The sequence below is a fragment of the Myotis yumanensis genome, unplaced genomic scaffold, assembly GCF_028538775.1.
Source record: "Myotis yumanensis isolate MYYU_CA2020_CCGP unplaced genomic scaffold, mMyoYum1.0.hap1 SCAF_1, whole genome shotgun sequence".
Lineage (NCBI taxonomy): Eukaryota > Metazoa > Chordata > Mammalia > Chiroptera > Vespertilionidae > Myotis > Myotis yumanensis.
The window spans coordinates 164,278,020-164,290,832 of NW_027223752.1; the positions used below are offsets into that span (position 1 = coordinate 164,278,020).

Here is a 12,813-nt window from a genome sequence, read left to right on the forward strand (position 1 = left end):
CAATACAGTATTGTTAATTGCAGCCACCATACTGTACATTATGTCCCCAGAACTTATTCATTTTGTATAACTGCAACTTTGTATTCTTGACCAGTATCTACTCATTTCCTCCTCCTTTGAGCCCCTGGAAACCACCATTCTACTGTCTTCTTTTAGGAGTGTGATTATTTTAGATTCCACATATAAGTGAGATCATACAGTATTCATCTTTAGCATAATGTCCTCCAGGTTCGTCCATGTTGTTGCAAATGGTAGAATTTCCTTTTTTAAGGGTGAATAATATATATATATCCTATATAATAAAAGGTTAATATGCAAATCGACCAAATGGCAGAATGACCGGTTGCTATGACATGCACTGACTACCAGGGGGCAGATGCTTAATGCAGAAGCTGCCCCCTGGTGGTCAGTGTGTTCCCACAGGGGGAGCACTGCTCAGCCAGAAGCTAGGCTGACGGTTGGCAAGCACAGCAGCGATGGTGGGAGACTCTCCTGCCTCTGCAGCAGTGCTAAGGATGTCTAACTGACGGCTTAGGCCTAAGCCATCAGTTGGACATCTCCCAAGGGCTCTCAGACTTCAAGAGGGCACAGGCCAGGTTGAAGGACCCCCCTGAGTGCATGAATTTCGTGCACTGGGCCTCTAGTGTGTGTGTGTGTGTGTGTGTGTGTGTGTGTGTGTGTGTGTATAAAATAATCTCCACACGCTGATGGCATAGGCCTTGCTTGCACCCGCTGATGGTACTGAGCGATTGGGGCCAGTGCCAGCAGTGGGTGCAAGTGGAGGCTGCTGCTGCTCGCACCTGTTGACAGCGCTGAGTGATCAGAACCTGCGCTGGGCGCCTGCAGCAGGTGCGAGTGGGGCCAGCACTGGCAGCAAGTGCGAGCGCCCAGCGGGACTGTGGTGTGCAGGATCAAAGAATTTTCAGTAACCACCAGAGGCTCTCCTCAATGACAGTGACCAGTGCGCCACCTTGGTCTGGTGCCCCCACTCACCTCCTCCAGCATTCCACCGCAGCCAATGCCTGCCATGTTCTGTGTGCATCTCCTGGTGGTCAGCGTACGTCATAGCGACCGGTTGTTCGGTTGTTCCACTGTTCAGTCTATTTGCATATTAGGGTTTTATATATATAGATATATAATATTTTCTTCATCCATTTATTCATTTATGGGCATTTAGGTTGTTTCCATATCTAAGGCATTGTGAGTAATGCTGCAGTGAGCATAGGGATGCATTTCAAATGAGTGTTTTGGATTTTTTTTGGATAAATACCCAGAAGTGGGATTGTTGGATTATATGGTATTCTGTTTTTAATTTTTTGAGGAACCTCCATACTGTTTTCCATAATAGCTGTACCAGTTTACTTGCCCACCAAAGTGCAAGGGTTCCTTTTTCTCAACATCTTTGCCAACACTTATTTCTTGACTTTTTGATAATAGCCATTCTAAGAGGTGTGAGGTGGTATCTCATTGCTAATGTCCTATATTTAGAAAAATGATCCTATATGTAGAAAAATCTGAGTGGATCTTCACTCCAGAAAATTTGGTTACAGGTGAATAGAAAACTTTTATTTTTATTAAAAATATTTTTTTCATTTACACCTCTGGTGCTTAAGCTTTGAGAATTTTGTTATGCTTTTTTTTAAAAAATTAATCTTTATTGTTGAAATTATTACAGAGGTCCCTCTGTTTTCCCCCAGTAGCTCCCCTCCACCCAGTTCCCACCCCACCCCAGGTCCTCGCCACCCTATTGTCTGTGTCCATAGGTAATGCATACATGCATATAAGATCTTTGTCTAATCTCTTCCCGCACCCCCCCAAACCCCCTTCCCTCTGAAAATTGTCAATCTGTTCCATTTCCATGCCCCTGATTCTGTTCCATTCACCAGTTTACTCTGTTCATCAGAATTTTTATTCGTTTGATTTTTAGATTCAATTTTTGATAGATTGTATTTGTTGCCACTCTGTTGTATATATATATATATATATATATATATATATATATATATATATATAAATATATATATTACCTTTTTCTTCTTCTTCCTCTTCTTAAAGAATACCCTTCAGCATTTCATATAGTATTGGCTTGGTGGTGGTGAACTCCTTTAGCTTTTTTTTTTTTTTGTCTGTGAAGCTCTTTATCTGACCTTCAATTCTGAATGATAGCTTTGCTGGGTAGAGTAATCTTGGCTGTAGGTTCTTGCTATTCATCACTTTGAATATTTCTTGCCACTCTCTTCTGGCCTGCATACTAGTAGTTTCTGTTGAGAAATCAGCTGACAATTGTATGGGCACTCTCTTGTAGGTAACTAACTGCTTTTCTCTTGCTGCTAAGATTCTGTCTTTGTCTTTTTCCCTTGGCATTTTAATTATGATGTGTCTTGGTGTGGTCCTCTTTGGGTTCCTTTTGTTTGGGGTTCTCTTTGTTGTGCTTTATTGGCATAATTTCAGTGGCTCCACTATGACTATGGAAGTGACATTCAAACTCTTTATCCAAATATTTGCAGCACTGGAAAGCTAGCTCTAATGGACTTTTCTATCTTTTCTCTTCTGTTACTACATGGGCTTCCCCTAGTCCATTGGTTTGCTTACTGTCCGCTGAAGGCCAAGTCCCATGTGTGCAGTGGGAGGTTGTCACTAGGACAAGACCAGCTAATTCTGACTCAGACAAATCCACCACCTTGCCTTGAAGACAGAAGATGGAAACAGCAAGACTAACCCTAAAGGCAGCTCCAGGGACCTGCTCAAGGAACACTGACATAACTTAAGAAAAAGGCTCTTGGCATGTGGGAGAGAAACATGTGGATAAAATCATCATGTTTCTGTCAACTACAGTTGTCAAACTTTGGCTGGTGTTTTGAGTAGCACTCCTCTTACGTTGACTAGGGAGGAGAGAGGAAAATTTACAGAGTTCTTTGGGAGATCCTGAAGACAAGCCAGGTTCTTCCAGTACATAGGTTCACATTAAATATTTATTGAGTGATTTTCTGATTGGAGAGCAAAAAATTGTCTAATGAATAACAGGTTGCCTGAATGGTTTTCTGGTCTCTTATTACAATGTTTTAGAAGGAAGCACAAGAGTATGTCCTTTATATAGAATATTAGAATTGTTTTTATTCAGGCTGTCTTTAGGATCAACTCTAACTTTATGACATCTTCACAGACCCTTTTTCCAAATAAGGTCCCATTCACAGGTGCCTGGTGGACATATCTTGTGAGGGACCACCATTCAAACACTACACAGTGCACTCATTTATTGACTTACTTTCCCCAAATTCTCTTAAGCACTAATATACAGAGGAATTGTGGGAAGTATGAAGATGAATTGTACAGATATCCTGCCTCAGGGGATACAGCCTAGAAAGAGAGTTAAAGAAAATGGTGAGATGGTGAGTGCCATGAGAAAAGCACAGAGAAATGCAATAAGATGGGACTTTAGAGAAGTGAGAGGAAGATACACCAACTCAGGTGGGGAAACAATGAGGAGAGGGGAATACCTCAAGACAGACCCATCAACTGAACTGGATCTTGAGAGATAGGAAGACATTGAACATGTAGGGATGGGCATTAGAGGCAGAAAAACTAGCATCTTGGGGAGGCCCAGAGGTAGGAAACAATGGGTGTAGACAGGCAGTGCTAAGAAATTCAGATTGCCTGGAGCACAGGTGAGTGAAAAGTAGAAATAAGAGGTAAAGGTAGAGAGGTTGTCTGGGGATGAATGGGTGGTCTTAAATGGGTTATGGCCAGTGAAGATTACACAGGTTTTTGAACATGAGTGTGATGGAATAAAACCTTTGATTTGTGAAGATAACATTTCTATATTTCATAAATAATAATTATTTTAAGCTAAAGACATTTAAGATTCAACAGATACAGGAAAAGGACTTCTTGGGGTTTTTCTTATTAGACTACAAGCCAAAACTTCAGAGAAACGAGGACCACCATAAATTCCTTCTTTGGTGTGGGTCTGTTCCCCGGAGTGAGACCAAGGGTAAACCTACTTCCTGTAAATCCGGTCTCTGAAGGAGTTTTATGGCCCTGAGGAAGATGGAAAGACCATTCAAACATTATCAAAAACTTGATCTCCTGTTTGTCCTCCTGAAACCCCATTTATCTTTCCTAAAGAAACCTATTTGTTCTTCCCATAGAAGCATTTTTCTTTTCCCTTTTTCATGCTAAGTTAGGTATTTCAGCCCTCAATTCTAACCAGTCCGTTGAGTGACTCATCACTGAGCACTCCCAGCTGTATGTGCACTGGATGTGTAAATAACATCATGCCTCTCTTGCTAATATGTCTTTTGTTAGTTTAATTTGCAAGCTTCAGGAACTTAATATAAGAGAGTAGAGGAAAAGTTACTTTTACCTAAAAGTTTATAATATAGGTTGTATATGTGAATTAAAATGGAGAGACAGACTTAAGATGAGGAGATTGATCCAGGCATGATTAGTAGGAAAGAAAGTAGAGATGAGTAATGTACTTCGGAGAGACTGCAGAAGCAGAATCATAATTTCATTAAAAAAATGAGAAAGGGGACAGTCAACTAGTCAATAATGACTGAGGTTCTGAGCCTGGATGACTGGGCCTGTGATGGTGCCATTAACAGAAATAGGAAATGCATGAGAGATAAAGGTTGTAAGAACATAGAATAGTTAATGAAGCCTATTTGAAACCTGGCAGAGAGGTTAGAGCTGGAGATGTGAATTTTGAGATTAATTGCATTGAGTGAGCCTTAAGATAGGAGGTGGAAGGAGAGAACCAAGGGAAGTGAAAGCAAGGAGGGGAGGGGGCATTGGAAGTGATTTGGGGCAGAAGGAGGAAAAGGGGCTTGCCAACGAGGTAATCAAATGTGACGGGGATGGAAGAAGAAGATGCTGTGTCAGAGTGTCCAAGGGGCTGAGATAAAAGAGAGGCTCTTTCCTGGTATAAAAAGCTGTAGAAAGATTGATGAGGACCTACATCACTCCACAAGGACTGGCAAGAAGGTAATCCTTCAAGAAAGCAGTGTCAGGAGAGAGAGGTTGGAGAGAAGTAGAGGCAACCGTGATTACCAGCCCTTCAAGGAATCTCGTGGTGAAGGGAAAGAGGAACAAAATACCAATGACAAGTGTTATCTGAGTTTCTTTCCCACTTTGGGATTTTTATCGATTCCTCAAATTTAAAATATCAACTCAGTTCCAGCTATATCTTGATGATAGCCATGACAGAACCAAGTTCTTGCAGGGGAAGTAGAGAAACTATTAGGCATCTTTCTTTCTTTCTTTTATTCCATGTTTACATATCCACCTCTTTGTCATTAAGTCACAACGTTTTATCAAAATATACAAACAGCACAGATACTTAAAAATGTATAGCTAGTATTGTAATTTAACAAGATTGACTGCTACAATTAGCATGCATGGGTCTCTTGAGTGATGCTTAAAGAGAGACTTATGAGTCATCAATTCATCAGTAATGGTATAAGACTGTGGTCGGCAAACTGCGGCTCTTTGGCCCCTTGAGTGTGGCTCTTCCTAAGCCTTAGGAGTACCCTAATTAAGTTCATAACAATGTACCTACCTATATAGTTTAAATTTAAAAAATTTGGCTCTCAAAAGAAATTTCAATCTTTGTACTGTTGATATTTGGCTCTGTTGACTAATGATTTTGCTGACCACTGGTATAAGAGACTGCTTTTTTTTCTCTTGGAAGAATTATATACTTCATTTCTTTACTTGTTATAATAAATGTGAGGATGGCAATGAGTGACTGACACTGTACTGAAATCAACTAAGAATGGATGGATGGAAAGGTTTTATAGGCAGAAGTACCATGATTCTATTTTTGTTGGACTCTAAATTTAATATCTATGTTGAGAAGGTCACCTTCCATATCAGTGATATGAGCTCTTCCCACTTTCCATTTTCCTGTGTATTTCATGGCTAATCAGAATGATGGATTTGTAAATCTCAAGTTACAAGCTATGTTTATTGTGAAGGATTCCCATAAAAACTTATTCAGGGCTTTCCCCCCCTACCACTCACACACTTCCACAGGTGTACATAGAATAAAATGGGTTAATGGTTACTTGTATGCAGCTGAATGAAGTCCATTACTACACCAGGCAATGTGCTGTTTCAGTCTTGAGATGTTTGTTCTCACTTTGCTCCTTGAGTCATCAAGTATTTCATTGATCAGCAGTTGGTGCACAAGTGAAGAGCCATCATTTAGAGCAGAATTTAGTTTTCACATCTTTCCCAGTGCGAAGAACCATCTTTCAAGTAAATAACTATGGTTAGTCATGACCTAACTTCAAGAATAGCCGTGAAAGATCAGAGAAACCTAAGGTGGTGTCATTAGTGAAGTTGAGTTGGTTTCTGCTACAGATGCAAAGTCAGTGAGGAGCTGAAAGGCCTCAGCCTTTATTGTTGAGTGTTTCTTTTCTTTTCCAAGTTGAAAAGGAACCCAAGGAGTGTCACTTGAACCAGTTCACAGAGAGAAGACAAATTCCTTCGTGTGTCTGAAGATGGGATTCAGGATATCAGTGTCTCCATTCCTGGGTTAATGAAAGAAAAGTTTCTGAACATGTTCTGGTCCATACTGTTGATCAGTGCTCTGTCGGCGAATGACAGCCGGGGTTTCTCATTTAAGAATTCCTTGTCGAAATTGCTGCAGTCATACGGTGATTTCTTGACCAGAGTTTGGGGGGGCGGGGTAGGTGGGGGAGAGAAGAAGGGAAGAAAATCAGCCACTAAATTAATTATCTCTACTTTTGATAATCTTAGAAAGCTGAATTATAATCTGTGTATGACAGTGTTGATGTTTGCAGATAAACTAAACTGAAATGATACAGATGATCATATGTGGTTTTTGTTGAACATCTCTAATATCCTGACTCATCAATTTAATAATAGTATAATTAAATTCATATAAAGGAATTCCATAGTAAACATTCAAATAGGATCTAATGTTTCTAGCTAATAGTTTACACGAAGCAGAATTGGCCACCTTTGAAAAAAAGGGCGAGCCCAAATTTGACCTCTGTCCTTTTAGTCTACAGGGAACAGTGGGTAGGGGTGGGGGCTGGGGGTTGGTGAAAGGTGGGAGAAGGAAGGAGTTTTGAGATTCTCTATTCTGGTTCTTTTATCAACATCCTTCACTGCTATTGGTTCTCCCACCTATGTTAATTTTATTATTAAACATCTTGGACTGTTTACCAAGATAACCCAGATTGGGACAGGTTCTCCTCAAGCCACCTGGTCCATTTGGTGCCCATGAAAAAGATAGAGAATGTAATAACATACACTTATTTATGAATTCTATTCAGTATGGTGTACAGTTCAGCTTTCTAAGATCATCAAAAGTCACCCTTATATATAGGAACATAACTGAGAGTCGGGCCCCTCCCACCCTCAAGGGGACAGGCAGGCAGCTTGGGAGTAGAAGGAGAATGGCTGGAACAGGTGGTCCCATCCCCGGGTGTCTCCTTACCACTTTAGGCCTGAATGGTGGGTCAATCTCCTTTCTTTCAAGCTCTTCCCAATTGATCTCCCGAAACAAAGGGTGCTGGCGGATGTCTCCCCTCACTCCCAGCCTCTTTTCAGGTTCCCTCACAAAAAGCTGAAAAGGAGAAGAAAGGGAGCAGTTACTTCTTGAGGGATGAGCCAAGTAGCTTCAGATGGAGGTAGCATTTCTTAGTGTATGAGTGTATTAGCTCTTTATTATATAAGATTTTTTTTTACTTACTGTTATCAACTGTTGACATGAGTAAACTGGTGGCAACACTCTTACTTGAACAAGCCTTCTGAATATTTTAGAGTCTGATATTTTGGTTTCTTAATCCCTAGAAATGCTGTTTTTTGAGTTGTATAGACCTGGTTTAAAACAGCTTTATCCTATGTTATTTATAGGACTTCTGGCAAGTTACAGGTGAGTTAGTTTCCTCACCTGTAAAGTGAATGAAGTGTTCTACTCCCAGGGCCATTCTGAGGGTTAAATAAAATAACAGCACCCACACCCACATACAACACACACACACACACACACACACACACACACACACACACACACACTGATTCCTGGTCTGTAAAATCCAACAACATAGAGTAAGTGATAATTTTATTTGATTCCTTGTAAGGCTGTCCTCTGGGGATTACAGCCTTGCTATGCAGCTATAATGTAAACTAGTCCCTGACAGATGGCTTTGGAGAAGGCAAATGATTATCGAGACTCACTCTTGAATCCTGCAAGTTTGCTGGGTGAGTTATCATTCAAATCATCTTTCGTCATCTCTGACCTGTTACATAGACATTTTCCTCTTCTGTCCCCTCTCTTGTTACTTTCCCCTCTGAGGTCAAAATGAACATTGGCCAGGACAGGAAAGAAACCTGCAAACTCTTAAAACTTAAGCAAACATGTCAAGGGCATTAAGGAACCGGAGAGTCCAGACTTGAAACTAGAAAAGTCACGTGTTTTCTTAGTCTCCGGAATAGTCATCACTCTCTTTTACATCAACTAGATGTTTATTTATAAAATAACTGCTAGTTGGAGGGTGTCATAAAAAGACTGTGGGTTTTAAACAGAACCATGGTGGAATGCAGTATTTTCCATGAGATTCTGGCAGAACTTGACCTCCACTCATACTGAATTGCAGGGATCTCTTGTTTTTAGCAATTACAAGAATAGCCAGTCCATATGTTAAAGCACGGCTTTACTTGTGTTATCTTACTACTTGAAAAGCTTCACAGGCTTTACTCTACCAAAAAAAAAAAAATAACATGCTATAACAAAGTGAAAATTTCTTCTTCTTCTTCTTCTTCTTCTTCTTCTTCTTCTTCTTCTTCTTCTTCTTCTTCTTCTTCTTCTTCTTCTTTCTCTCTCTTTCTCTCTCTCTCTCTCTCTCTCTCTCTCTCTCTCTCTCTCTCTCTCTCACTAATGAGGAGAGTCTTTTTAGTAATCTAAGTGAAATGCCATGCAATCACCCCTGTGCATGCAGGTGGTCAGTCCTGGGCATGGTTCTAGCTTCCTTTCCTCTTGACATATGATGGCCGCTGAGGCCTCTCAGTGGAAACTTGAGTTCCAAAGCATCTCACTAGAAAGCCACTACACAGTGGAAATAATATGAAACTGTCATCTAAGAAGCTTACTACCCACAAGGCCTTGGGTAAGTTTTCTGAGTCTTAGTTTCCTGACTTGTAAAATGGAGGGTGAAGCAAGTCAATCTATACTCCCGTGAGTGCTAATGTCCTCTGAGCCCCCTGGGCGGGCATTCCAGGCTTTCTATAGTCAAATGCCAACACATGTCCTTCAATTCCCATTATAACGCACTCTGGTGTTCAGACATGTCTACTTATGGATATGCCACCTGCCTTTCCTACTTCTGTCTCTTGCTAATGACATTTCCATCTTGCAAGAAGACACCTCTCCCCACATTCTGTTCCAATTTCCCTTTCCTCATCTTTAAATCCTGACCCACGTTTCAGGGTTCAGCTTATACCCCCTCTTCTTTGTGAAGCTTTCATTGATCACCTCTACTTATAGTGAGTTCTCCCTCCTTTTCAAGTTATATCCATTGTCATATGGTTAATTAGAGTCAGGCATTGTGCTAGATGCCTTAGCTATATTATCCTGATCTTAAAAACAGATTCTAAAAGCAGATATTGTTATGTGAGAAAACTCAAGATCACAAGTCCAGCCAGTGATAGAGCCTAAATTATCAACAGCCCATTCCTACTTCTGGTATTGGATAGTCTTCCTGTGTACTCCACAGAATGTCTTCCTTCCATTAGAGAATTAGCTACACACACACACACACACACACACACACACACACACACGCCTATCTTTCCTACTAGAGTGTAAGCTCTGGAGGGCAGACACCATTTATGTATTTATGTTTCTATTTCTTACAGAATCAAACACAGTGCCATTCACAAAGTATATGGTCAGGAAATGCTTGTTGAATAAGTGAGTAAGCTGTTTTTCTACTTTATTTATTTGCAAATTATGTGTCTTCAGTCCTCTTCTGTTAGACCAGTGATGGCGAACCTTTTGAGCTCGACGTGTCAGCATTTTGAAAAACCCTAACTTAACTCTGGTGCCATGTCACATATAGAAATTTTTTGATATTTGCAACCATAGTAAAACAAAGACTTATATTTTTGATATTTATTTTATATATTTAAATGCCATTTAACAAAGAAAAATCAACCAAAAAAATGAGTTCGCGTGTCACCTCTGACACGCGTGTCATAGGTTTGCCATCACTGTGTTAGACTCTTGTTTTCAACATGTAGGACAGCTTATAGAAAAGGCACAAAGTTCACAGTAAGACATATTTTTCTGTAGATTCAAATAACAGTGTGAGTCACCAGATGGAAAAGCAGATTGATTTTTTAAAAGCAGAGGGAATAAGTGACTTGGCTTTATATATCTTCCCTTGAAATGATCTAATAAATTATTGACCTCCTCTTCTTAAGGACATTTTGATGAAACAAGATTAGAGAGAGGATGCAAGTGCCTCAAGAAAAGGGCGAACACTAGCTCATGTTGTTATAATTAAATGCTTCAGCGAATTAAGTTAGAAGTAACTGCCGGAGGCCAAGTGTGTACATACTAGGTTTTCCATTAGATTTTTCTAGTGATGTGTGGCATTTGTACCAAGAGGATCATGAGCCTGTTATATGTACCTGTGTAATTAAAAAAATTTTTTAAAGAAAAAATGTATCATGTGAGTATAATATGATCTCCAGTTTCAAGACTCAAAATTCTGCCCAGCTGGTGTGACTCAGTGGTTAAGTGTTGATCAATGAACCAGGAGGTCAAGGTAGGGAGCGTGCAAGAGGCAGCTAATCAATGCTTCTCTTTCATCATTGATGTTTCTATCTCTCTCTCCCTCTTCCTGCCTCTCTGAAATCAATAAAATATTTTTTAAAAAATGTAAAAAAAGCATCAAAATTCTTTCTAGTTTTGCACACAAGAATAAATTACTATCTTTTCTGCCCTGCAATAAGTCACCTCCTCTTCCTCCCAGGTCCTGAAGATGACTGTGTCTGTGGCAAGGAATTTGCATTGAGGGAATAAATGTTCATGTAGTCATACTTGCTTTTGTTCACAAAAGCTGTCAAAAGGTGGTTTACATTGATAGAAAATAGCACACTGTTTACATAAGTGGCCAGGATGTAGGGAGAGTTTGTTTAAATTCAGCTATTTAGGTGAAAAAGCAGTGCTGGGCTGCCAAGGATGGCCCACTCCGTGCTTAGCACCTGTCACTGGAATCTTCCCTTCCTCTTTGTCCACTCCTCAGATATATCTTTTACAAAAGGGAGAGGCATTCTGTTTGAGATAATTAGTTTTCCATTATTTTCCAAACAAATGGACTGGACATCCTGGATGAATAAATGGGGAAGAAAGAGGCATGTCTTTGGCAATGGTCCACTGTGCTGCAGCGTCCCAGCTGCAATTCTTAATGGAGTGCAGCCTCCCTCCTTGTGCAGTTGCTCCCCGTGTTACACGCACCCATGTGCTATGAGGGCTAAAGGGGATAGAGTCTGGTGCTGACACTGCCGCTGTGACAGATGCCACTAGATGCTTCTTTGTTCAGCTTTTCCAGAAGACCTACTGCTCCTGGGTTTCACAACATTAGGCATAACTCCCTAGAGGAAGTTTCTCTAGGGAGTTACCTTTGGTTTTTGCAAAAGTCAGCCCAATTGTTAAAAGATGGGCAAGAGCTACCTTCCCCATGGAGCAAGGGCATGGCATGGGATTTTCATTAACTCCTGTGGGAAAGAACAAGCCCAAACTCTAACACATGGATTTAAATACTCTTGCAACAACAGTCCTTTTTCTTCCCTTCTTTATCCTTGTCTTGGTTTCTGCTCTATTAAACAACATTTACTTTCTACTCTAGCTGCAGATCTTTTTCTTGCTACTGAAACTCTGCAGTTTTTTTTTTGTATTTGTTGGAATTTAGCCTTAGATTTTGATTTTAAACTTTTTATTTTGAAATAATTACAGTATCTTAGTACTATAACAAAATGCCATAAACTGTGTGGCTTAAACAACAGACATTTATTTCTCACTAGAGGCCTGATGCACAATATTCATACATTCAGGGAGGTCCCTTAGCCTGGCCTGCACTTTCTCACAGTCTGGGAGCCTTTGGGGGATGACCAACTGATAGCTTAGGCCTAAGCAGGCAGTTGGACATCCTTAGTGCTGCCACGGAGGTGGGAGAGGCTCCCACCACCACCGCTGTGCTCTCTAGCTGTGAGCCCGGCTTCTGGCTGAATGGTGCTTCCCCTGTGGGAGCGCACTGACCACCAAGGGGAAGCTCCTGCATTGAGAATCTGCCCCCTGGTGGTCAGTGCATGTCATAGTGACCAGTTGTTCCACCATTTGGTTGATTTGCATATTAGCCTTTTATTATATAGGATAATTCTGGAGTGTGGAAGTTCAAGATCAAGGTGCCAGCATAGTCAGTTTCTGGTAAGGGCTCTCTTCCTGACTTATAGAAGGCCACCTTCTTGCTGTGTGATAACATGACCTTTCTTTGGTGCATGCACTTGAAGGGGAAGATCTCCTTTCCTCCTTTTATAAGGGCATTAATGCCATCATGGAGGTCCCACTCCCATAATATAATCTATACCTAATTACCTACCTCTTATAACCATCATAATGGGGGATTAGGGCTTAAACTTATGAATTGTGGGAGTCACATTAAGTATATATATATAGATTCACAGGGTGTTAAAATATAGTTAAAAAAAGATGTTCTGTGGACCCTTCACTTAGTTTCCCCTAATGCTTGCATCTTACATGATTATAGCACAATATCA

General features: G+C 40.5%; 1 protein-coding gene across 3 annotated transcripts in view; it reads right to left on the bottom strand.

Moving 5' to 3' along the window:
• Window positions 1–1,829: 1,829 nt before the first annotated feature.
• PRKCQ (protein kinase C theta) overlaps window positions 1,830–12,813 on the bottom strand; it is a 144,336-nt gene continuing 133,352 nt past the window's right edge. For 2 of the 3 annotated variants that reach the window (XM_070391549.1, XM_070391542.1), the window contains exons 17-18: window positions 7,469–7,597; window positions 1,830–6,666 (exon numbers count right to left, since the gene is read on the bottom strand). In XM_070391549.1, coding sequence (XP_070247650.1) covers window positions 6,511–6,666; window positions 7,469–7,597 — 285 coding nt within the window. In that variant the 3' untranslated portion in view covers window positions 1,830–6,510. The remainder of the gene's footprint in view (window positions 6,667–7,468; window positions 7,598–12,813) is intronic. The other variant, XM_070391556.1, reaches the window with a different exon arrangement.